The sequence below is a fragment of the Rana temporaria genome, chromosome 2 (assembly GCF_905171775.1).
Source record: "Rana temporaria chromosome 2, aRanTem1.1, whole genome shotgun sequence".
NCBI lineage: Eukaryota > Metazoa > Chordata > Amphibia > Anura > Ranidae > Rana > Rana temporaria.
The window spans coordinates 369,963,772-369,990,156 of NC_053490.1; the positions used below are offsets into that span (position 1 = coordinate 369,963,772).

At 46.2% G+C, this 26,385-nt stretch overlaps 1 protein-coding gene across 1 annotated transcript in view; it reads left to right on the plus strand.

The window, feature by feature from the left end:
* The window catches only part of LOC120928313 (probable helicase senataxin), a 53,410-nt gene that overhangs the window by 13,390 nt on the left and 13,635 nt on the right, over nucleotides 1-26,385 (plus strand). Inside the window, 2 exon segments of the mRNA XM_040339413.1 lie at nucleotides 11,158-11,329; nucleotides 22,125-22,218. Of these exon segments, the coding sequence (XP_040195347.1) occupies nucleotides 11,158-11,329; nucleotides 22,125-22,218 (266 nt within the window).

The window sequence follows — 26,385 nt, forward strand, 5'->3', positions numbered from 1 at the left end:
GCTGCATCTTCTTCCGTCGCTTCCGGGTATGGGTCTTCGGGAGCCGGCGTTCCTTCTTGATTGACAGTCTTCCGAAAGGCTTCCGACGGTCGCATCCATCGCGTCACTCGTAGCCGAAAGAAGCCGAACGTCGGTGCGGGTCTATACTGCGCCTGCGCACCGACGTTCGGCTTCTTTCGGAAAATCGTGACGCGATGGATGCGACCGTCGGAAGCCTCTCGGAAACCTGTCAATCAAGAAGGAACGCCCATTCCCGAAGCCCATACCCGGAAGCGACGGAGAGGATGCGTCTCGTAAACGGGTAAGTACTGCACATATTTTAAAATAAATAACCAATTCCCCTAGTAATAACGAGCAGGAATCTAAGGGGGAAAAGTGCCCTCTAAGGGTGAACCCCCGCTTTAAACTTTCACTCTTTTTGGATGTACTGCGTACATCTAAAGAGCTCAAGTAGTTAAAGTGCTTGTTAAGCCACTACTATAAAAACCTCTAATCCCCCCTCTGTAACAACATAACAATATGTGTCCCTGTGCCTGTTACAGGTACAGTTCGGCATATTTATTTTATATCAGACCTACCCTCGCGTGACTCGACTCTCTCCTCTGCCTGGCTGACAACTCCAGTGGGCGGGGCCAAGCACTCCAGATGACGTCTGAGGAAGCGAGACACAAGGAGTCTGGTGAGTGTTGGGAGAAGCTCTGATATGGGTCCAGATTGGCTTATTTTTTTATATAACACAGGGACACACATTGTTATATTACAGGGGGAATGGGAAGTTTTAATAGTAGTTATGAGAGCAGCAGGAGGGGATGGGCACTGTCATGAGCAGACAGGAAGGAGGGAGAGGAGAACAGAGAAGAACAGGAGAACTGCAGATTACGGAGGCACATAAACTGACCATGGTATCGGGGCTCAGCAGCCATGGTAAAACGTGGTCAATTTAGAGAGGGGAGGGCATAGCCAGGCAGGATCATCCAGGTTTTTTTAGGTGATGGAAGGGGCCAAATCACAAAGCACAAGCACTGTGCTATATAACATGCCTTTTTAGGAAACATGATCTGTTTGGTTTTGTGTTTGTTAACAAAAAAAAAACACTTTTTTTAAATAGAATAATGTGCAATAATTAGAATAATTCATTAATGTATGGTTATGTGCAACTGCTGTTGGCTGGTGTGTGTGTGCGCCCCCCCCCCCCCTTAAAGTGGATGTAAACCCTCACATATACCCATTAAAGTGAACAGCCTCAGATGATAAACAGAGACAAAACAACCCCAACCCCCCCCCCCCACCTAAGTTTTACATCTACCTGTATATCTGCTGTCTTCAGCTGGCTATTTTCTTTAGAAAGTTCACATTGGGGGTTATTTACTAAAGGCTAAACCACTTTGCACTACAAGTGCACTTGAAATTGCTCTGAAAGTGCACTTGGAAATGCAGTCGCTGAAGATCTGAGGGGTACATGCAAGGAAAATAAAAAAATAGCATTTTAGCTTGCACATGATTGTATAATAAAATTGGCAGATATACCCCTCAGATTTACAGCGACTGCACTTCAAAGCACTTGTAGTTTGCATTTATAGTGCAAAGTGGAAATGACCCCCAATCTGTTTGGAGATTTCTCTTTCGTTCATAGACGGACACAGGCTTCATTGACCTTAGGGTTATGCTTCTTCCTACCAGGAGATTTAGGCAGAATTCTACAGCACTTAAGGTGTTAAAAACTTTCCTTCATGCCGCTCCTCCCAGGGGGCGTGGCTCCCCCAGGCATAACCCACACCCTGCTCTAGCAGCCTCAGTTTGTTTTCTGCCTAACGACAGGAGGTCAGGCTCTCTCTGGAGTTCCTGGAGTTTTTTCTTGCGATTTTTCTCGCTTTTTATTATTTTGCTCCTGCATTTTTGAATCCTGCGATTCTTCTATCAACAGCCGACTGGGTGACAGGCTGGGTCCTCGACCCTTGTAGTCCCCCCATGTTCGGCCTTCGAGCGTGTGCCGGCCCTCAGCTCAGCTTTGGGACGTCCACGACAGGACCCATTGCTCCAGGGGCGGCCGGGGAACTTCGGTTCTAGGGCACACATCTGACCGGTCTTTTATGGCCTTGTCACAGTGTGTCTGGCCGACAGCCATGCCGTTCACGGACGTTGGTTCTGTCTGGGATACCTCCAGCCGGGTAGTCGCAGGACAGGTAAGTAGTGGCCCCTTACTCAGGTAAGTGGTCTGGCTGGAATGTTTCCCTTGGGAGGTCGACTGAGGGTTTTCCCTGCTTTCCTCTCTCCCTTATTCCTCTCCCTCCTTCCCTTTTTGGGTGACGGCTGTGAGGGTTTTTTTTTTCTGGGGCTCATATCACTGGGCCCGGGTGTAGCAGGGGCTGTGTGTGTGTCACTGCAGGGGGCTGTCGTGTTCACTTCTGGGCCTTTGCAGTGTGCTGTGAGGTGTTTCTGTGTGACAGTTGCTAAAAAAAAAAAAAAAAAGCACTGTCTTTTTTAAATCTGCGTCATTTGGCGGCCATTTTGCCGGAGCCTAGCCTTATATAGCCCGGCGGCCATTCTCTTGTAGTCCTATGCTGTTTTGCATTCGGCGGCCGTTTTTCCTATTTTCGTCTGCCTCGTGTGGCGGCTGTTGGCGCTGCAATCACCTCGGCTGTTTCTCAGGGAGAAGCTGACACAGCGCTGCACGGCTCTCAGCACACCCTGTCCTTCTCGGACCGCGCTGCACCGGGTGAGGTGGTGAGTACCAGTGGCCCCCCATGCTCTCCTTTAGCTGCAGGGAGGTGACCAGTAGGGATTTTTTTGTCCTGTCTTGCAGGGGGGGTGTCTCAGCGCTGGCACTGTGGAACCTGAGCCAGGTCTCGCTCTCCACTAGGCCTGAGTTAACCCTTAGCATCCCTTCCCCTGCCACATCTGTTTATGTGGCTATCCTGGGTTTTCTTGCCAGGTTTGCAGCAGCTAGTGCCCGGATGGGGGGTAGTAAAGCGCCCCCTCCTGGAGCCTGCTTCTGGGGATGTCTCTGACATGGAATCTGGTTCTGGTTTGTCAGAGGCTGCGGACTTGACCCACATGGATGGTGAGGATGTCTGCTGCAGTGTCAGCAAGAATTGTTGGAGCTCTTGTTTTTTTCTGTGGTGCGTGAGACTCTAAAAATTGAGTTTGTGGTGGAGACACCACCGTGTCAGTACCTTTTGGATCCGCAGACTGCCACGCACTGCTGAAGGGTTCCTTGTGTTCCTTATTTGAACAATATGTTATACAAGGAATGGGATGCACCACAAAAAGTTTGTCTAAAAACTTTGCAACCCGTTACCCCCTTGAGGGGGACTTAAAATATAGGTCTCTCCTCCGCCAGTGGACCCCCTATGTCCAGACTGCGCAAGGCCGCCACATTGCCTGTGGACGGGGCTCCTGCATTTCAGGATCCCGCTGATAGGAGAGTGGAGGCCGTGGCCCGCTCCCTATTCACCGTGGTGGTTTGGGCGGTGAGGCCGGCTCTGGCCGGGGCCCTGGTCAGGCCCCGACTGGAAGGGCGAAGCTCCTGCTGCAGGTGCTGGAAGAAGGGGCTTCCGAGTCCTCTTTGGACCTGGCTGAACGATAGTTCAGGGTCAGAATTTTCTCTGCGAGGCGGCCATGGATACGTTCCGGGGCTTACGTCTCTGCAGGGTTCTGAGCCGCCTTGTGTGGCTGAGGAGCTGGTCTGCGGACTAGTCCTCTAGGGAGGCCTTGGTGATGGCCGTTCAGGGGGAACGGTCCTTTTGGGACTTCCCTGAATGGCATCATTGAGGATGCCACGGGTGGTAAGCGCGTGCTGTTCCCACGGTCTGGGAAGGGCTAGGGACCTCGCCCTGTGCAAGGACCCTCCTTGCCTACCTCCGAGCGTTTTTTCGCCCGCCCTGTGCGGTGGGGGTAGGTCTACATGGTGCTTGAATCCCCGCTGCGGGGTAGCAGCGCACCTGATACCGCATGCCTAACAAGTCTGCGGACATACCTGCTTCCGCCTGAAGGTCTGCTCCCGCCTGTGTCTCGGGTGGGAGACTGGCTTCGCATTGCGAAGTGTTTTCCTTGGGGTACAAGATTGAGTTTCTCTCTTGTCTGCCAAACAGGTTTTTTTCCCTCCGGCCTCTGGCCTCCTCCGGTTCGCCGGTTGGCTCTGTCAGGGGCTGTCCAGGATCTTCTGGTCAGGGGAGTGATTGTGCCAGTTCCCTCGTTGGAACGGTCTCAGGGTTTTTACTCCATTCTGTTTGTGTCCCCACGGAGGTTGGGGCCCGGTCATCCTGGGCCTCAAGTCCCTCGTTTGTTTTGTCACAAACTTTTAGGTGGTGTCGATTCGCTTGGTAATGGCGGCACTCCATCAGGGGGATTTTCTGGCATCCTTGGATGTCATGAACGTGTACCTGCATGTTCGCATATCCTCAAAGCACCAGAGATTCTGTGCTTTGCGGTCGGGGGGACCATTTTCAATTGGTGTCCTTCCCATTCGTCTGGGTTTCGCCAAGGTGCTCGTCCCGATACTGGCCCGGCTGTGACAGCGGGGGTTTGTTATCATGGGATGTCTGGACGACATTCTCCTACGAGCTTCTTCGAGCTCTGCATTGGTGGAGCCGTGTCTATCACGTGTCAGGCTCTCCGAGTGTTCGGCTGGTTTCTGGATTATCCTGAAATCAGGGTTGATTCCGTCTCAGGGACTGGAATACCTGGGACTAGTCCTGGATTCCCCCGGGGCGGCAGTGTTTTTCTCTTAACGGAAAAACTTCAGACTCAGTTGCCGACCCAGTTGCCGACCCAGAAGCGGTCATCTCTGCGATTCTGCAGGAAGCTTCTGGGTCAGTTGGTAGCCTCTTTCGAGGCGGTTCCGTATGCCCAATTCCACGCCAGGGTACTACGGAGGGAACTGCTATCACGATGGGACTAGCTTCTGTCATCTCTGGATTACCAGATTCAATTGAGTCATCTGATCATGTCTCCCCTGGTATGGTGGCTGGCGTTTCCGGTGCTTCAGGCCGGAAAGTAATTTTTCTGCTGGCCACTGGACAGTGGTCACGACGGATGCCAGCCTCTCCGGTTGGGGAGGGGCGCTTGGGGCACCCAGTCAGCCCAGGGGCACTGGACTCAGGTGGAGTCCTGCCTACTGATGAACGTTCTGGAGCTCCGAGCAATCAAGCTTTGCCTTGCCAGGTGGTCCCTGGATCTACAGGGCCGACAGGTCAGGATCCTGTCCGATGACGCCTTGGCGTAGGTTGATCATCAGGGAGGCACACGGAGTTCTGTTGCAGCGACAGGGGTCACGCACATCCTTCGGTGGGCCGAAGGGTCCGTTCCAGCTCTATCGGCTGGGTACATTCCGGGAATACGGAATTGGCTGGCCGACTACCTAAGTCGCACTGCACGGGGCCAAGGAGAGTGGTCTCTCCACCGCAGGTGTTTCTGGGTTCTGTGCCGAAAGTGGGGCACTCCGGGCGTGGACCTTCTAGCATCCCGTCTCTATCGGTAGGTGCCACGGTTCGTGGCCAGGTTTAAGGACCGTTGGTGGCTCCTTGGGGGTCACTATCGCCTACTTTACACCTTCCCTCCTCGGAAGCTTTTTCCTCGCCTGCTGCACTGAGTGGAAGCTGTGGGGATTCTATCAGTTCTGATTGCTCCGGTTTGGCCGCGTCGTTTCTGGTACGCGGACCTAATGCGTCTGGTGGCAGATGCCCCCTAGCGTCTTCCCCTGAAAAATAATCTTCTGATACAGGGTCCGATCTTCCACCCTGTTTCACAGCCACCGGCCTTAGCGGCGCGGCTGTTGAGAGCCAGGGGCTTAAGGACCGAGGCCTGTCGGGCTCGGTAATCTCTACCATGCTGCGTGCACGGAGGTCTACCTCACGTAGGTTTTTTTTCCTCATACATGGAAGGCCTACATCGCTGTGTGTGGGGAGGTGAACTGGCACCCCCGTACTTACGTGGTGTCCCGGATCCTGCTGTTCCTGCAGCGGGAAGTGGACCAGACTCTTGCCTTGAGCACGATCAAGAGTCAGATTTCTGCTCTGGCTGTTTACTTTCAACGTCCCTTGGCGGCGCACTCCTTGATTCACACGTTTGTGCAGGGGGTCCGCCATGTGGCCCCTCCGGTGCGCCCTCCACTGCCTTCATGGGACTTGAATTTGGTCCTCTCGGCGCTTTAGCATGCTCCCTTTGGGAACATTCGGGAGATCCCTTTGCTGACTCTGTCGCGGAAGGTGGTTTTTCTGGTAGCTATTACCTCTATCAGACGCGTGTCTGACCTGGCGGCCTTGTCCTGCAAGGCCTCCTACTTGGTTATCCATCAGGATAAGGCGGTGCTGCGCTCGCAGCCCTCTTTTCTTCCGAAGGTCGTTTCGGCTTTTCACATTAACGAGGACATTGTTCTTCCATCCTTATGTCCTCAGCCGAAAAACCCGAAGGAGGCCATTTTACATTCTCGGGATGTGGTTCGGGCCCTTCGAGTTTACTTGTCGGCGACAGCTCCGTTACGGAAGTCGGACTCGCTGTTCGTGTCTGTGTCCGGTCCCAGTAAGGGCCTGGCAGTCTCGTCGGGCCACCATTTCCAGGTGAATCCGACAGGTTGTGCTTCAGGCCTATGCCCTGAAGGGGCGGGCGCCCCCCTTTAGGGTCATGGCGCATTCGACCAGGGCGATCGGGGCCTCTTGGGCTTTCCGACACCAAGCCTCTGTGTTACAGGTGTGTAAGGCTGCGACCTGGTCGTCGGTCCACACTTTTTCAAAGTTTTATAAGGTGGATGTGAGTGCATCTTCTGATGCCTCCTTCGGCCGCAGGTGTTACAGGCGGCAGTTTAAGGTTGGAGTTCCTCCGTTGAGTAACTCCGGTATTTGTTTGGGGTGTAACCTGTTTTTGCTGTGTTATTTTTCCCACCCCTCGAATTTTTTGACACTGCTTGGGGACGTCCCTAAGGTCAATGAAGGCTGTGTCCATCTATGAACGAAAGAGAATAAAGGATTTTTGTACTCACCGTAAAATCCATTTCTCTGAGTTCATAGACTGACACAGCACCCACCCCTTCTTTGTTTGTACTGCTTGTTATGAACTGAGGCTGCTAGAGCAGGGTGTGGGTTATGCCTGGGGGAGCCACGCCCCCTGGGAGGAAAGGAAAGGTTTTAACACCTTAAGTGCTGTAGAATTCTGCCTAAATCTCCTGGTAGGAAGAAGCATAACCCTTAGGTCAATGAAGGCTGTGTCCGTCTATGAACTCAGAGAAATGGATTTTACGGTGAGTACAAAAATCCTTTTTTTTTTTTTTTTTGCCCACCCTTCTCATTCATTGCTTGGAAGTCCCAGGGTCTACAAATACTCAACCTGTTTCCTATACTGTAATCCAAGATATGCAATTTACAGGTAACTCCAAAATTCTTCTTTTTCCATGTCAAAGATCAGTGATATTTATGTAGCGCCCTCCACAGGAGCCACTTGGTATGATGGGTTCTCTCTTCTAAAGTGACTTCTTAAGCTCCTTGGTCCCTACTGACATTCCTGGTTGTAAGTTGGAGGCTGTCCACACCTGTTTAACTAGGGTTACACCGATACCAGTATCGGTATCGGGACCGAAACCGAGTATTTGCGGGAGTACTTGTACTCCTGCAAGTACACCCGATGCCTAAATAGAATACTTGCCCCCCGCCGTATATTGCAAATCCGCCGCTGCCGCATTAATCACCGTGCGGCGAACATTACAGGCACCTTTCGTTTGAATAGCTGTTTTGCCCGCCGCGCCGTGTATAGACACTCCCCCTTGGACGGATCTGTCCAATCCCGAGCAAGGGGGAGTGTCCTTTACACGGCGTGGCAGGGAAAACAGCTATTCAAACGAAAGCTGCCTGTAATGTTCGCCGCACGGTGATTAACGTGGCGGCGGCGGCATCATCATTAGGTATGGGGGACATGGCTGCATATGTTTGGGGACATGGCTGAATATATGTGGGGGGACATGGCTGCATATATGGGGGACATGGCTGCATATATGTGGGGGGACATGGCTGCATATATGTGGGGGGACATGGCTGCAATATGTAGGGGGACATGGCTGGATATATGTGGGGGGACATGGCTGCATATATGTGGTTGACATGGCTGCATATATGTGGGGGACATGGCTGCATATATGTTTGGGGACATGGCTGCATAATGGATACTTTTGTATCCATTAACAAAGGGGTTACTCGAAGATCTGCACACTGACAAGTCTTTTTTTTGTGTATGGACTTGTTAGAAATACCTTTTTTTATTTGACAACCTTTGTAAAAAAAATAAAAAAAAAATTCATTCTCCATTTTCCAAAAGCTTGTGGCAAAAATACCTTTTCAAAAGACTGCCTTCCAGAAAATACCTTGCTTTTCAAATTGGGGTCCAGGGCCTCTAAACATGATGGGTAGTCAGGAAATTAGATGTGTAATGTATGCCTCTAGAGCTCCTGAAGGCGCTCCTGGGATGTTGGGCCTGCCCCTCAATGCATCTAGGCTGTGAAAAATTCTCTGTGGTATCCCCATACTCTGGAGTCATAACATGCGTTCTAGGGTGTAATTGCAAGTATGCCTGTGTGAGAAGTTACTTTTACAACATCTTTGTGAAAACATTTATTTAATTTCTTAATTTCCAGAATGATTAGACCTAAAAACTTCAACTTAAAAAAACTCACCATGCCTATTAAATGCCTTAGACTGTCTAGTTTTCAGAAAGGGTTTATTTGGGGTTATTTGTACTGTCCTGGAATTTTAGGCCCTCAAATGAAATGGACAGTGGGAACATCAGGTCTGATACATTTTCAAATGTATACACGCATGTATACTGCAGATTTCATAGTTTGTAGACTCTATAACTTTGAAAGACTAAATATACACTGATTTGGGTTTATGTTTTGGTCTACATTTTATGAAAGATTTATTTGCAGAATGTTTACAACCGAAACTAAGAAACATGTACAGAATTTTTGGTCTTTCATTTTTAAATGGCAAAAAAAAGTGCTAATTAACCACTTGCCGCCCGCCAATGACATATTGACGGCGGCAAAGTGGTTGTCTGATCCTGACCGGACGTCATATGACGTCCTCGGGATTCTGAGCCGCTGCGCGCCCCCGGGGGCGCGCATCACGGCGATCGTTGTTGCGGGGTGTCAGTCTGACACCCCGCAACACCGATCTCGGTAAAGAGTCTCTCACGGAGACTCTTTACCACGTGATCAGCCGTGTCGAATCACGGCTGTTCACGATGTAAACAGGAAAAGCCGTTGTCGGCTCTTCCTCACTCGCGTCTGACAGACGCGAGTATAGGAGAGCCGATCTGCGGCTCTCCTGACAGGGGGGGCTCGCGCTGATTGTTTATCAGCGCAGCCCCCCCTCGGATCGCCACATGGACCACCAGGGAAGCCCACCCTGGACCACCAGGGTGGGCAAAAAAAAAAAAAAAGTCTGTAAAAAAAAAAAAAAAAAAATGCCAATCAGTGCCCACAAATGGGCACTGACTGGCAACATGGCTAAATCGGTGCCGCCCCAGTGTCCATCAGTGCCACCCTACAGTGTCCATCAGTGCCACCCCACAGTGCCCATCCATGCCCAGTGCCCACCTATCAGTGCCCATCTGTGCCACCCATAAGTAGCCATCAGTGCCGCCCATCAGTGCCGCCTATGTGTGCCCATCAGTGCCGCCTATGTGTGCCCATCAGTGCCGCCTATGTGTGCCCATCAGTGCCGCCTATGTGTGCCCATCAGTGCCGCATACAAGCGCCGCCAATCAGTGCCACCTCATCTGTGCCCGTCAGTACTACCTCATCGATGTCCATCAGTGCCATCTCATCGGTGCCCATCAGTGCCGCCATATCAGTGCCCGTAATTGAAAGAAAACGTACTTATTTACAAAAAAATTTACAGAAAAAAATAAAAACATGTTTTTTTTCCAAATTTTCAGTCTTTTTTTAGTTGTTGCGCACAAAAAAAAATCGCAGAGGTGATCAAATACCACCAAAAGAAAGCTCTATTTGTGGGGAAAAAAGGACGCCAGTTTTGTTTGGGTACAGTGTAGCATGACCGCGCAATTGCCATTCAAAGTGCGACAGTGCTGAAAGCTGAAAATTGGCTTGGGCGGGAAGGTGTATACGTGCCCTGTATGGAAGTGGTTAAATACCAAAATAATGCCAGATCTGTCTTAACCACTTCAATACAGGGCACCCCCCTCCCTTTCCTGCCCAAGCCAATTTTCAGCTTTCAGCGCTGTCGCATTTTGAATGACAATTGCACGGTCATGCAACACTGTACACAAACCAAATTTTTATAATTTTGTTCCCACAAATAGAGCATTTTTATTTTTATTTTTTTCTTGGTGGGATTTGATCATCTCTGGGTTTATTTAAACAAATAAAAACAAACCGAATTTTTTTTTGGGAAAAAAAAGTGTTTTTTTGTTTATAAAATGTTATAAATACGTTTTCTCCTTCACCGATGGGCACTATTGAGGCTGAACTGATGGGGTGGCACCATTGAGGCGACACTGATGGGCACTGATAGCTGGCACTGGCATCATTTATGGGCTCTGATTGGCATCCCTGGTGGTCGTGGGGTGGCATACTTGGTTGCCATCAGTGGTGTGCATCCCTGGTGATTGTGGTGGCATCCCTAGTGGTCCTGGGTGGACATCCTTGTGATAAAGATCCTCAGTCTAGAGGCTCTTTACCTAGATCAGAGTTGTGATGTATCAGACACACAGGACCACCGACCGCTGGCTTGTTATCCTGCTGGATGTCATATGATGCCCAGTCAGGATAACTGAACCATTGACCGGCTGTCGATCTGCTATAGGCCTGGCAGGAAGTGGTTAAAAAAAAAAAATAATAATTTGGGCACAGTGTTGCGTGACTAGTTGTGAGTAATTGTCCTTCGGCTTGTGACAGCGTGGAAATCTGAAATATGGTCTGGGCAGGAAAGTAGTGATTGTGGTTTTGAGGTGGTTAAAGGTACCTTTCAGTCATCTGTAAAATGTGTAAAAGTAATATTTTTAATTGTATACATAACAGCTTGACTACTTGCCTTTCAAAATGTATAAAAACAACCGTGACCTCAACCCAAAAAGATGTATTGATTGGCAATTTTCTGCATTCTTTAATGGCTTAAAGTATTGCACAATTAAGTTATGTCATCATTATTTTAGATGAAAGCTCAAACCCCTTTTGGCCTGCTCTTCACTGCTTCATGACCATCCTCGATCGCTTGGGTTCCAAAGTATGGGGGCAGCTCATTGATCCCATTCGGGCATTTCAGACTATCATAGGGAGCCAAAGTTACAACAACGAGATTGAAAACATCAGGAAAAACTGTTGGAGGTAGGTAATGGTAGCTTGTAAGTATAAATGGGAACTTTATTTTTTTTATTCCAGCAGTGCTTTCTACAGTCCATGAACAAAAGGACATCTTGGTACACCTAGATCTAAGGCTAAGAGTTTAGAAGTTTTGTGTGTGTTTTTCTTTTGATTTATTATAGATTAGTCCTTTGTGTATGCTCCCTGCCTCTAGGACGTTGGACAGTGTATATACCTCCAAAGGACATTGGTCAATATGTACCCCCCTTAGTGGCTATAACACCCATACTATAAGGTCAATGTAGCTGAGCGTCCTTTGGAGGTAGAACATCTTTCTTTAGTTCTACTTGATGCAGTCTTTAGGCTTGGGTTCACACCTGTGTGATCAGACATCATATGTTGTTTGCACCAATCATATGTGATGTCTGTGAGATGTGAGTTCAGCCATGCAGTTGTATGGCTGAACTCATTAGATTCGCACAGAAAAACGTGCAGGGACGTTCCGCACTAGAATTGGCTGGCATGGGTGTTCTCACCTATGCAAACCAATTCCTGTGCAAGCTCACAGTTTGCACTGCGATCTGTGAACCAATCTGGGGGTGTCATTAACAATGTATTCACACTGCCTTTTGCGAACCACTGCGGGTGTCAACTGCCTGCAGGAGAGATGCGATGCGGGAACCAGCGCTGTAATTGCACTGGTTCCTGCATCACTTCAGTGTGAACCTAGGCTAAAGTTTTCTTCTCTATCCTAACAGCTTTGTGTCAGATCTTGCAGCCAGTTTTGGTAAGGATTCCTCCTAAAAGGGACAACACCTGCAGTTTGCCTGCCAATATATTACTTCAGGACTGGATCCTTCAGCTTTCTCTCCTGAGTTATTTGCTGGAGGGATTTTGTCTGAGCTGTCGGGAGTATACTTCAGGCAGTCATCCTGGCTGCAATGGTGCTCATGAATCCCTTCACATGAATCATTTACTTGAGAGCTTTCATGTTATGATTTCAGTCTATTTGCTGGCCATATCTTTCCATAACTTTCTGGACATGCATGCTTTGCATCTTGTCTGCTCATTCTTTTGGTTTTCTTTTGTTTTCTAAGGCTCTTTATCCTTTGGCATCTTGCTGCTTATAGGCTGTGATTCCTGTACTGACTATGCCTTCTGAAACTCCTCTCAGTACCTCCCTATAGTTCAGACAGAAACCTCTTTTGAAATGTGTGACACAAGCAGTGTGTATGCATGGGACATTGTGAATGTATCACATAATTCAAGGAAATGTGATGGACTTTTCAAAAAGTTATCATAATAACTCATACTTTCAAGATCATTCACATTCATTGAAATCCAATGTGGCAATGAATATGATTTAAAATTATGACCGTAGATACAGTTTAGTCTGATTTGGAGCATATCTCACAAGAATCCACAGGGAATTCAACTGCTGTTCGTGGTTTATGTGCAACTCCATATTCCTCTTAGCAAGGGCAAATTATCAGATGATACATCCTCTCATCACCTAAGTTTTTTTTTTTTTTTTACATTCTCATTTAAGTTGTCCTATAGATGCCTAAAATTAATGCAGTAAGGAGGGGGAAAACGGAGCGCTGGCAGGAGCTGCTAGTGAGATAGTTACACAATGATAAAAGTGAAAATTCAGTTTGTGTTTGGAAACTTAGTCCATTTTCCTCTGGGTCCAGACGCTTTTTCAGCGTAGGGGGTTCCCCTTAAAGTCCAGATCAAAGGGCTTGGTATGCTCTTGGAGTCGTCGCCCCCCCCCCAAAGATTCATACCAGACACCATGGTATTGTCGGATCAAAGTTGTATCCCTGTTCACTGAAGTCGGACGCATGTCAGACTTCAAGTCGCAGGGCAAAGTCTGATCCAAAGTAATTTGATTTTTGTGTCGTACCAGTGTGAACTCGGCCTCAGAGGTATGTTACAGAACCTTGGCATCATGAAGGCCAAGGAACACGCCATACAAGTCAAGGATAAAGTTGTGGAGAAGTTTAAAGCAGGGTTAGTATATATATATATATATATATATATATATATATATATATATATATATATATATATATATATATATATATATATATATATATATATATATATATATATATATATAATACACACACCGTGCCTTGCGAAAGTATTCGCCCCCCTTGAACTTTGCGAATCAACAAGTGGGACACAATCATGAAGTGGAACAAAATGTATTGGATATTTCAAACTTTAACAAATAAAAAACTGAAAAATTGGGCGTGAAAAATTATTCAGCCCCCTTAAGTTAATACTTTGTAGCGACACCTTTTGCTGCGATTACAGCTGTAAGTCGCTTGGGGTATGTCTCTATCAGTTTTGCACATCGAGAGACTGAAATTTTTGCCCATTCCTCCTTACAAAACCGCTCGGGCTCAGTGAGGTTGGATGGAGAGCGTTTGTGAACAGCAGTTTTCAGTTCTTTCCATAGATTCTCGATTTGGATTCAGGTCTGGACTTTGACTTGGCCATTCTAACACCTGGATATGTTTATTTGTGAACCATTCCATTGTAGATTTTGCTTTATGTTTTGGATCATTGTCTTGTTGGAAGACAAATCTCCGTCCCAGTCTCAGGTCTTTTGCAGACTCCATCAGGTTAGCTCAGCGAAGCTGGCCCCCCTACAATCAGCACAAATAAAAACTCAAGTGTGTTTCTTTAGTGCTACGTTTGTGCTGTTTTGTGCCGCAAAAATTTACGTTTGTGCTGCTTTTATTTTGAAGATATTAGCAATTGTTTTTTTCAGACTATGACATCACACAGCCCCCCTACAACAGCCAAATGGCACAAAACTGGTCTCGTTGGTTAGTGCTACGTTTGTGCTGTTTTGTGCTGCCATTATTTCCGTTCTATCTTTTATCGTTTTTGCGTTATTAATGTTTTATTAAAGGTCACCAAAGGTCACACAGCCCCCCTACAACCCCAAAATTACACAAAACTGGTCTCGTTGGTTAGTGCTACGTTTGTGCTGTTTTGTGCTGCAAATTTTTTTATTTGTGCTGTTATGGTTTTAAAGTTATAACAGTTTATTTATTTTTTTCAAACCCCACTCACTTTGCCCACCTTGCAATCGGCACAAATAAAAACTCAAGTGTGTTTCTTTAGTGCTATGTTTGTGCTGTTTTGTGCTGTTTAAATTTCCTTTCTATCTTTTATAGTTTTTGCGTTATAAATGATTTATTAAAGGTCACCAAAGGTCACACAGCCCCCCTACAACGCCCAAATGACACAAAACTGGTCTTGTTGGTTAGTGCTACGTTTGTGCTGCTAATATTTCCGTTCTATCTTTTATCGTTTTTGTGTTATTAATGATTTATTAAAGGTCACCAAAGGTCACACAGCCCCCCTACAACCCCAAAATGACACGAAACTGGTCTTGTTGGTTAATGCTACGTTTGTGCTGTTTTTGTGCTGCTAATATTCATGTTCTATCTGTTATCGCTTTTGCCTTATTAATGATTTATCAAAGGTCACCCAGCCCCCCTACAACGCCCAAATGACACAAAACTGGTCTCGTTGGTTAGTGCTACGTTTGTGCTGCTATTATTTCCGTTCTATCTTTTATCGTTTTTGCGTTATTAATGATTTATTAAAGGTCACACAGCCCCCCTACAACGCCCAAATGACACAAAACTGGTCTCGTTGGTTAGTGCTACTTTTGTGCTGCTATTATTTCCGTTCTATCTTTTATCGTTTTTGCGTTATTAATGATTTATTAAAGGTCACATAGCCCCCCTACAACGCCCAAATGACACGAAACTGGTCTTGTTGGTTAGTGCTACATTTGTGCTGGTTTGTGCTGCTAAAAAATGTATTTGTGCTGTTATCGTTTTTAAGTTATAACAGTTTTTTTGTTTTTTCAAACCCCACTCACTTTGTCCCCCCCTACAATCAGCACAAATAAAAACTCAAGTGTGTTTCTTTAGTGCTGCGTTTGTGCTGTTTTGGGCTGTTTACATTTTCTTTCTATCTTTTATCGTTAAGGTCACCAAAGGTCACTCAGCCCCCCACAACACCCAAATGACACAAAACTGGTCTCGTTGTTTAGTGCTACGTTTGTGCTGGTCTGTGCTGCTAAAATTTTTAGTTGTGCTGTTATGGTTTTTAAGTTATAACCGTTTTTTTGTTCTTTTCAAACCCCACTCACTTTACCCCCCCCCCCGTACAATCTGCACAAATAAAAACTCAAATGTTTTAGTGCTATGTTTGTGCTGCTAATATTTTTATTTGTGCTGTTATGGTTTTTAAGATATAGCAGCTTGTTTTTATTTGATAACAACCCACTCACTTTGCACCCCATGTTATTAAATCTTAAAAACAAACATACTATTTGTTAGTGCTACGTTTGTGCTTTTTTGTGCCATAAAAATACAAATTTGTGCTGCTTTTATTTTGAAGATATTAGCAATTGTTTTTTTCAGACTATGACATCACACAGCCCCCCTACAACAGCCAAATGGCACAAAACTGGTCTCGTTGGTTAGTGCTACGTTTGTGCTGTTTTGTGCTGCCATTATTTCCGTTCTATCTTTTATCGTTTTTGCGTTATTAATGATTTATTAAAGGTCACCAAAGGTCACACAGCCCCCCTACAACCCCAAAATTACACAAAACTGGTCTCGTTGGTTAGTGCTACGTTTGTGCTGTTTTGTGCTGCAAATTTTTTTATTTGTGCTGTTATGGTTTTAAAGTTATAACAGTTTATTTATTTTTTTCAAACCCCACTCACTTTGCCCACCTTGCAATCGGCACAAATAAAAACTCAAGTGTGTTTCTTTAGTGCTATGTTTGTGCTGTTTTGTGCTGTTTAAATTTCCTTTCTATCTTTTATAGTTTTTGCGTTATAAATGATTTATTAAAGGTCACCAAAGGTCACACAGCCCCCCTACAACGCCCAAATGACACAAAACTGGTCTTGTTGGTTAGTGCTACGTTTGTGCTGCTAATATTTCCGTTCTATCTTTTATCGTTTTTGTGTTATTAATGATTTATTAAAGGTCACCAAAGGTCACACAGCCCCCCTACAACCCCAAAATGACACGAAACTGGTCTTGTTGGTTAATGCTACGTTTGTGCTGTTTTTGTGCTGCTAATATTCATGTTCTATCTGTTATCGCTTTTGCCTTATTAATGATTTATCAAAGGTCACCCAGCCCCCCTACAACGCCCAAATGACACAAAACTGGTCTCGTTGGTTAGTGCTACTTTTGTGCTGCTATTATTTCCGTTCTATCTTTTATCGTTTTTGCGTTATTAATGATTTATTAAAGGTCACATAGCCCCCCTACAACGCCCAAATGACACGAAACTGGTCTTGTTGGTTAGTGCTACATTTGTGCTGGTTTGTGCTGCTAAAAAATGTATTTGTGCTGTTATCGTTTTTAAGTTATAACAGTTTTTTTGTTTTTTCAAACCCCACTCACTTTGTCCCCCCCTACAATCAGCACAAATAAAAACTCAAGTGTGTTTCTTTAGTGCTGCGTTTGTGCTGTTTTGGGCTGTTTACATTTTCTTTCTATCTTTTATCGTTAAGGTCACCAAAGGTCACTCAGCCCCCCACAACACCCAAATGACACAAAACTGGTCTCGTTGTTTAGTGCTACGTTTGTGCTGGTCTGTGCTGCTAAAATTTTTAGTTGTGCTGTTATGGTTTTTAAGTTATAACCGTTTTTTTGTTCTTTTCAAACCCCACTCACTTTACCCCCCCCCCCCCCCGTACAATCTGCACAAATAAAAACTCAAATGTTTTAGTGCTATGTTTGTGCTGCTAATATTTTTATTTGTGCTGTTATGGTTTTTAAGATATAGCAGCTTGTTTTTATTTGATAACAACCCACTCACTTTGCACCCCATGTTATTAAATCTTAAAAACAAACATACTATTTGTTAGTGCTACGTTTGTGCTTTTTTGTGCCATAAAAATACAAATTTGTGCTGCTTTTATTTTTAAGATAATAGCAATTTGTTTTTTCCCAGACAATGACATCACCCTGCCCTACTGTCCCATACCTGGTTAGTGATCTCCTGGTTAGACAGCAGCAGTTGGAACACAGCAAGGTATGGGTGCCTGTGATCAGTCCAGTAGACTGCGTGGTGGCAGCAGAACCGGCTGGTGGCATATAAGCTGGCACTGAGCTTGGCTGGCAGCAGACTGTGGGTAAGCAGCTGGAAGCAGGAGACAGGCGAGACCTTGCTGGACTGAAGAGCTGTAGCAGGCTTGATGAGCAGGGTCAGATGAGCCGGGTCCATAATGGTCGGGCAGATCAGGCATAGACGGCAGACAACAGGATAGTCGGGTCACAAGCCAAATCAGCAACGGGAGTTAGATCAGGCAAGAACAGATGGCAGAATCCAGAGACAAGCCATGGTCAGGGAAGGTAGCAGTCAAACGGAGGTCAGGAGCAAGCTGGGTTAGGATCAGAAGTCAAACACAGCAATCAGGAACGAACACACAGAAGCTGCACACCAAACTGCAGCCTGTTTAAATAGTCTGTCTTGCGCCAGCATGGATGACAGGCTCGCGCTCATCTGCCTGACCAGTTGCCAGTCTGCGCATGCGCATATGTATGCACAGGGAGACATCATTTGTGCTATGGGCAAGCCTTTGCTGAAAAACCCTACAACAGCCAAACAAAATGAAAAGGGGCTGGTTGGTTGCAGCACAAAACAGCACAAACGTAGCACTAACCAACGAGACCAGTTTTGTGTCATTTGGGCGTTGTAGGGGGGCTGTGTGACCTTTGGTGACCTTTAATAAGTCATTAATAACGCAAAAACGATAAAAGATAGAAAGGAAATTTAAACAGCACAAACATAGCACTAAAGAAACACACTTGAGTTTTTATTTGTGCTGATTGTAAGGTGGGCAAAGTGAGTGGGGTTTGAAAAAATAAACTGTTATAACTTTAAAACTATAACAGCACAAATAAATTTTTTTGCAGCACAAATGTAGCACTAACCAACGAGACCAGTTTCGTGTTATTTGGGCGTTGTAGGGGGGCTGTGTGACCTTTGGTGACCTTTAATAAGTCATTAATAACGCAAAAACGATAAAAGATAGAACGGAAATAATAGCAGCACAAAACAGCACAAACGTAGCACTAACCAACGAGACCAGTTTTGTGCCATTTGGCTGTTGTAGGGGCTGTGTGATGTCATAGTCTGGAAAAAACAATTGCTAATATCTTCAAAATAAAAGCAGCACAAACGTAAATTTTTGCAGCACAAACGTAGCACTAAAGAAACACACTTGAGTTTTTATTTGTGCTGACTGTAGGGGGGCCAGCTTCGCTGAGCTCATCAGGTTTTCTTCCAGAATGGTCCTGTATTTGGCTCCATCCATCTTCCCATCAATTTTATCCATTTTCCTTGTCCCTGCTGAAGAAAAGCAGGCCCAAACCATGATGCTGCCACCACCATGTTTGACAGTGGGGATGGTGTGTTCAGGGTGATGGGCTGTGTTGCTTTTACGCCTAACATAACGTTTTGCATTGTTGCCAAAAAGTTTGATTTTGGTTTCATCTGACCAGAGCACCTTCTTCCACATGTTTGTTGTGTCTCCCAGGTGGCTTGTGGCAAACTTTAAACAACACTTTTTATGGATATCTTTAACCACTTCCGGACCGCCGCATGTACATATACGTCGGCAGAATGGCACGTACAGGCACATTGGCGTACCTGTACGTCCCTGCCTAGATGTGGGTCGGGGGTCCGATCGGGACCTGCAGCGGTCCCCGTGGCTGTCCGAGCGATCCGGGATGAGGGGGCGGCTGTTTATTTTTGTCCGCCCCCTCCGGATCGCTCTCAGCCAATCCGTGCGCTCCCCCTGCGTGTCACTTCCTCCTCCTGTGTAAACACAGGAGGAGGAAGTGATGTGATCTCTCCTCTCGGCTGTATTTTCAACCGCCGCTGAGGAGAGATCACATCACACAGTGAGTCTGCACAACACTACACTGACACCAGTACACGCAGGCACATTAACCCCTTGCGATCACCCCCTCCCCCACCCCCCTGTCACAGTGTCACTGAATGCAGTAATCGTATATGTACTGATCACTGCATTTAGTGTCAGTGTGACAGGCAGTTAGTGTTAGGTCCAGGGTAGCCCCCGTACCCCCCCCAATAAAGTTTTAACCCCTTGATCACGCCCTAGTTAACCCTTTCACTCCCTATTGCCAGTGTCACTAAGCGATCATTTTTTCTGATCGCTGTATTAGTGTCGATGTTCCCGCTAGGTAGCTATTTTTTTTTTTTTATTATTATTATTTTTTTCTTACTAAAGACATGTGGCTGAATACATTTTGGCCTAAATGTTTGACCAAAATTTAGTTTATTTGATTTTTCCTATTACAAAAAGTAAAAAATATAGATTTTTTTTTTTTCAAAAATGTCGCTCTATTTTTGTATATAGCGCAAAAAATAAAAATCGCAGAGGCGATCAAATACCACCAAAATAAAGCTCTATTTGTGGGAAGAAAAGGACGCAAATTTTGTTTGGGAGCCAAGTCGCAGGACCGCGCAATTGTCTGTTAAAGCGACGCAGTGCCGAATTGTAAAAACCCCTTGGGTCATTTAGCAGCATATTGGTCCGGTCCTTAAGTGGTTAAGAAATGGGTTTCTTCTTGCCACTCTTCCGGCTTTAAACGTCTCCACAACAGTATCTCGGACCTGCCTGGTGTGTTCCTTGTTCTTCATGATGCTCTCTGCGCTTTAAACGGACCTCTGAGACTATCACAGTGCAGGTGCATTTATACGGAGACTTGATTACACACAGGTGGATTCTATTTATCATCATTAGTCATTTAGGTCAACATTGGATCATTCAGAGATCCTCACTGAACTTCTGGAGAGAGTTTGCTGCACTGAAAGTAAAGGGGCTAAATAATTTTGCACGCCCAATTTTTCAGTTTTTTATTTGTTAAAGTTTGAAAAATCCAATAAATTTCGTTCCACTTCATGATTGTGTCCCACTTGTTGATTCTTCAAAAAAAAATTGTTTTATATCTTTATGTTTGAAGCCTGAAATGTGGCAAAAGGTCGCAAAGTTCAATACTTTCGCAAGGCACTGTATATGTATATGTGTGTGTGTGTGTGTGTGTGTGTGTGTGTGTATGTAATATATATATATATATATATATATATATATATATATATATATATATATATATATATATATATAATACAACAATTATTCTCAAGCTTTGAACATCTCACAAAGAGGGCACTGTTGAATCCATCATCCAAAAATGGAAAGAGTATGGCACAACTGGAAACCTACCAAGGCATAATGTCACTCTCTAGATGTGCAAAGCTGGTGGAGACCTCCCCAGAAAGATTTGCAGCTGTAATTGCAGCAAAATGTGGTTCTACAAAGTATTGACAAATGCACACCACACGTTTTTTAGATCCATTTATTTGTAAAAAAATAAAACCATTTATCATTTTCCTTCCACTTCACAATTGTATGTGTCACTTTGTAATCTATTACACAAAATCCTAATAAAATACATTTACGTTTTTGGTTGTAACATGACAAAATTTGGAAAATTTCAAGGTGTATGAATACTTTTTCAAGGCACTGTAAATTCCATTTACAGACACCCTCTCCTCTATGGTTTTGTTACTCTACATTGCTTGCTACAAAACTGAAGACTCGCGGATTGTGATAGTGTTATGGGGAGGCACCCAGGGGGTGTGTTTCCAAAAGCTTTGCCAGTGTCCAATCACATAAAAAATATGACCCTATACACAGGGGGCCAGATTCATGAAGCACTTACACCGTTTTTTTGGTAGATGCACGGCGTAAGTGCAGATTTGCGCCGGCGGATCGCTGCGCCTTACCCAGAGAACCAGATTACGCCTCCAAATAGACTTCATCGCCTCGGTGTAACCTTTCCACGCCGGCGCGGCGTTGGCGCAGATTTACGCTGGTCGGATCTGGCGCGGCCATGGTTTTTGTGTTTTAAATATGCAAATGAGGTTTTTGGGCCGATTCATCAACTTAAGCTTGACCGGCGCAGGCTACTCCCGGTGTGCGGAGCTGAAATTTCCAGTGCAAAGTTACACCTCATAAAAGCAGGGGTAACTTTGCACCAAACTTGCAGAGGTCAGCTGGAGAGCAGCTAAAGCAGCAGCGTTACAAACGAACTGAGCAACAACACTTGCTGGACAACACATAGAGGCGGTCCCCATGTTGGGAGAGGCCCTCAATAATTACAGCCCTCTCCTCTGGGCTGAAATTGGTCATCCGCCCACCTGAGGATTCCTCGTCAGCCATAACTGCCCCACCACAATGCAAACGACCTAGCTTTGCATTGTGGTTTGCACCTGCAGGGCGGAAGTCTGGGCTGATTCATGGACTGGGCTTTGGTAGTGGGTCGGCGTAGCTCAGGGATCACGCCGGGGCGCAGTTCTGAGCATGTGCAGATTGGGGCATTTACCCCTGGATGTCACTGAGCATGTGTGGTCTAAGATGCGCCCCGGCGTGACCCCTGCGCCACGGTCGGCACTTCATTAGCATAGGGTGACTCCCAGTTGGCCTTACGCCATCTAAAATCCGCCCCGCTGGGGCATCGTAGACAAAAAAAGTTTCTTGAATCGCCTAACTGCCTCTCCGCGCTGGACCGGTGTAGTCTAAAAATGATGCACCACGCCGGTGCAAATCTGCACCATTGTTCATGAATCTGGCCCAGGGTCTATGAATACTCAATTTTTATTTTATTTTTTTTCTTTCATGCTTTTCTGTTGCATTGAAATGTTAATTTGTGTCATGCTCTTCTGTTAGGACGACAAAGAGTGAGCTAAATCCAGATGATGATGATGACTTTGTGACATGTAGACAAGCTGTGTACAGTTTTTATACTGAAAAAGTTAAAAAGGTAAAACTCTTAAAGCAGATCGCTCCAACTTTTGCAGAAATTGTGAGAAAAAATGCATGCTGATGTAACATTTCCTAACTTTTTTGTAGACCTATTTTCTGCTTTACTTGCCTGTTTTGTATCCCACTTTCTGGCTTCCCCGAAATCAGTGGTGAGGTAGCCCCAGCGGTTCGGATCCCCACTGGAAAGGGAACAATGCCTTTAGGGAAATCTCGTACCTAAAAAGCAAGCTCTCGCAGCATTGTCATATTGCTCATTCACGCATGATTTATGTCTTCTTAACAAGTTTAGGAAGGGTAGGGGTCCTGTTTTAAACATACAGATTGTCAATAATAAACAAGTGAATCGTATGTCCAAAGCATGTACCTTTTTAATCACACACTGATGGCTAAAGTAGTAGTCATCAGCTTGTATGTTTTTTGTTCAACTGGCTCCCTGCTTGAAGGCGAAAGTGATGCGGCTCCCTAGCTGCCGATCATTTTAACAGAGCCAGCAGCGTGGTGCTGCCCCCTTCCTCCATGGTTCCCAGGCTTTCTCCCTCTTACTGGTAGCCCGGGACCACAACCGCCCTTTTTTAGGGGACAGCGATGTGAAACTGAGGCAAATCCATGCCTTGATTTCACATGTGAACAATGGAGCTGGAAGTAACAGTGATTTTGGCATTTCCGATTTTCAGATCCACCATTTTCTGGCCTGTACAGCAAGGGGACACATCTCGCCAAGCCGATCTGTACTTGGTTAGACCCCTATTGTCTCCATAAAGAGTATCTGTCACCTGCCCAATGCTTTCACATGGGTTTTATTTATTTTTTTATGTTTTTTTAATCGTTTTGTGTTGGTAATCAATTAAAATTTAAAAGGGGGGGCGAGAAACTATGTATTTAAAACAATTGCCATAACCTCCGTTGCACCACACATGTGACATATCGCTGAGAATGTCAGTGAGCGCAATAATTCTGGCACAAGAATTCCTAGTTAATGGTCTAAATTAATGAATAAATGGAGACAAACCTGCGCTTAAGAAAACGGCTATTAAACCAGATTTGAGACTGCAGCCCCCCCTAATATATTCCCCCTAAAGGAAATACTAAAATAAAGAAGATTAAATGGAGGGGGTAGTGGCGCTGTCTATATTCCCCCCTATAATATTGAAAAGGATGGGGAAATTTGCGTAATAGAGGTGAAATGCTTCCCACTGTTCCAGGGTCAGCTGGCTTATTAGTCTAGCCAGTAGCAATAAGTATGCTAGATGTACGTTCTGGCTAGAAACCAATAAATAAATGGTTAATGAGTAATGTGAGCAACACCGTGAATGACTTATTTAGGGGGAAAGTACTGTGTATAAAATATTATGACCATACGTAACATCAACAGCCTAACCGGTCCTATATAGAACCCTAGGACCAGTAAGATGTGTGAGCGCAGATATAATGCTAAACAATATGATGTGTGTGTGTGTGTGTAATATATATATATATATATATATATATATATATATATATATATATATATATATATATATTGTATATAAGAAATATTAAAAGTGGATTCCTGTGAGTACAATGGAGTTACAAATTCCTGAGAAAGAATCAATATGTAATTGCGCATATATATGTGCCACGTGCCATAAGCAAAAAATCCAAAAATAATGTTCCCAAAAAAGTGAAAAAATATGAAAAAGAAGAAATAGACAAAAAAAAATATATATTTCTCTTGTCGTCCATGGACGGACACAGCCTCTTCATTCATGACAAAGTGGGTTATGTTCCTGTTTACAGGAGAGGACCAGGGGGCGGTCCCTCCGGACATAACAGTCCTCCCAGCAGCATGCAGCCTCAGTTTCGTTCTGCCTAGCAAAGGAGAAGGACGTATGGCTCCCTTTGGGCCCAGCGCCCGAAGAAAGGATTTTATTTTCTATTTATTTTTATTTTTCTACAACTGTCGGCTGAGAGACAGGCTGGATATTATAGATCCTTGTAGTCTTCTCAGTTCGCCCAGCGAGCGTGAGCACACCTTTGCAAAGAGGCAGGGTCTGCCACGACATGCCCCATGACACCTGGGGTGGCCAGTGAGCTTTGCTCCGAGGTCCGCACATGACTGAGCTGTAGTGTTGTCTCACTCACAGTGGACCGGGCTGACGGCTACCTCCATTGCGGTTGTTGTATGCCTGTCTGGAATGCACCAGTGAGTCGTCACAGGGACGGGTAAGTACTAGGGTTGTCCCGATATCGGTATCGGGACCGATACCGAGTATTAGCGGGAGTACTCGTACTCCCGCTAATACCCCCGATACTAAAATAGAATACTCCCCCTCCCCCCCCCGCCGCCGCCGAAACCGCCGCCACGTTAATCACGGATCTGTCCAATCGCGAGCAAGGGGGAGTCACATAGACACTCCCCCTTGCTCGCGATTGGACAGATCCGTCCAAGGGGGAGTGTCTATGTGCAGCGGGGAAAACAGCTGTTCAAACGAACGCTGTCTGTAATGTTCCCCGCCGCGGTGATAACAGTAGGTACGGGGGACAATGGCTGCTGTATGGGGGACAATGGCTGCTGTATGGGGGACATGGCTGCTATACTGGGGACATGGCTGCTGTACTGGGCACATGGCTGCTGTACGGGGGACATGGCTGCTGTACGGGGGACATGGCTGCTGTACGGGGGACATGGCTGCTGTACGGGGGACATGGCTGCTGTACGGGGGACATGGCTGCTGTACGGGGGACATGGCTGCTGTACGGGGGACATGGCTGCTGTACGGGGGACATGGCTGCATTTGGGGACACATTTAAAAAAAAGTATCGGTATTCGGTATCGGCGAGTACATAAAAAAAAAAGTATCGGTACTTGTACTCAGTCCTAAAAAAGTGGTATCGGGACAACCCTAGTAAGTACAGTCCCTCCCTCTGAGGTGGGGTGGTACGGCTGGGCATTCCTGGGGTTTGGGTATCCTCCCTTCCCTGCTCCCCTTTTTCCCTCTGCTGTGCATGCTGTCGGGATGGGGCGGGGGCACCTGGTGGAGTGTACTGTGCGCCTGGCCTATGTGTTTTTTACTGTGGAGTGTCACTTTTTTTCTCTGGATTGGGGGCTGAGCAGCCTTTCCAGGCTTTCACCCCTTTTTAAATGCTGTGTTTTGCCGCGTTCTGGCGGCGCTGGAGCCATTTTTTTGTGGGTTTTCAGTTAGCATTGAAAATCCCATTGGCGGCCATTTTGCTGTAGCCGCACCAGGCTCCACGTGGACACTCGGCGGCCATCTTGCTTGAGTCTATCGACCTCTAGCGTTGGTTTTCACGGCGCGCAACGCCGTTCTCCTCACAGCATTCCACTACCTCACGACTTTCTCCACACACATCACACACGCAGTGTGCGGGACACGGGCAGCGGCGCTGAGCAGTTCTTCTCCGGTGGTGAGTACCCTGTACAACCCCCCCCCCCCCCCGGTCAGCGCAGCAGGAGTAGTGGGTGTCTTTTGTTCATTCTGAACTGGGCCCTGGGAGTTTTTTCCTCAGGATCTAGTCCTCCTTCCCCCAGCATGGCAGAGGCAGCTGGTACCTCTGCTTCTGCACTCACTATAGACTCCTTGTCGGCAGTCCTGGAGACATTTGTGGCCAGGGTGTAAGCGGCGTGTGGCAGTAAAGGGGGTAAAAAGCGCCCCCTCCCTCCGCTATCCCCAGGGGAATGTTCAGATTCAGAAGATGTGGACCAGGACCTTCCTGAGGAAGACACTGTAACTGGGTCTGGGCATGATAAGGCACTTGTCAGGGAGCTTATCAATGCTGTAAGGGACTCCCTTAAGCTAGATAGTACAGCTGAGGTATCCGCTGAGGGCTCGGTCTCTTTTGGTTCACACAAATCAGACCGCTCTGTTAAGGTTTTTCCTTATGTGCCCTTCTTTGATAAATTCATTGATGCGGAATGGGAAAAACTGCAGAAGGCTTTTGTAGTCCCTCACCGCCTGGCGGTTCGATACCCCTTTGAGGAGAACGTCTTAAAGAAGTGGACTTCTCCTCCGGTGGTGGACCCTCCGGTCGCCCGGCTAAACAAGGTGACCACTCTCCCTGTAGAGGGAGTTCCTGCTTTTAAGGATCAGACTGATAGAAGATCCGAAGCACTGACCCGCTCCATGTTTACCATGCTGGGGTCTGCCTTGCGGGCCTATTGTGGCCA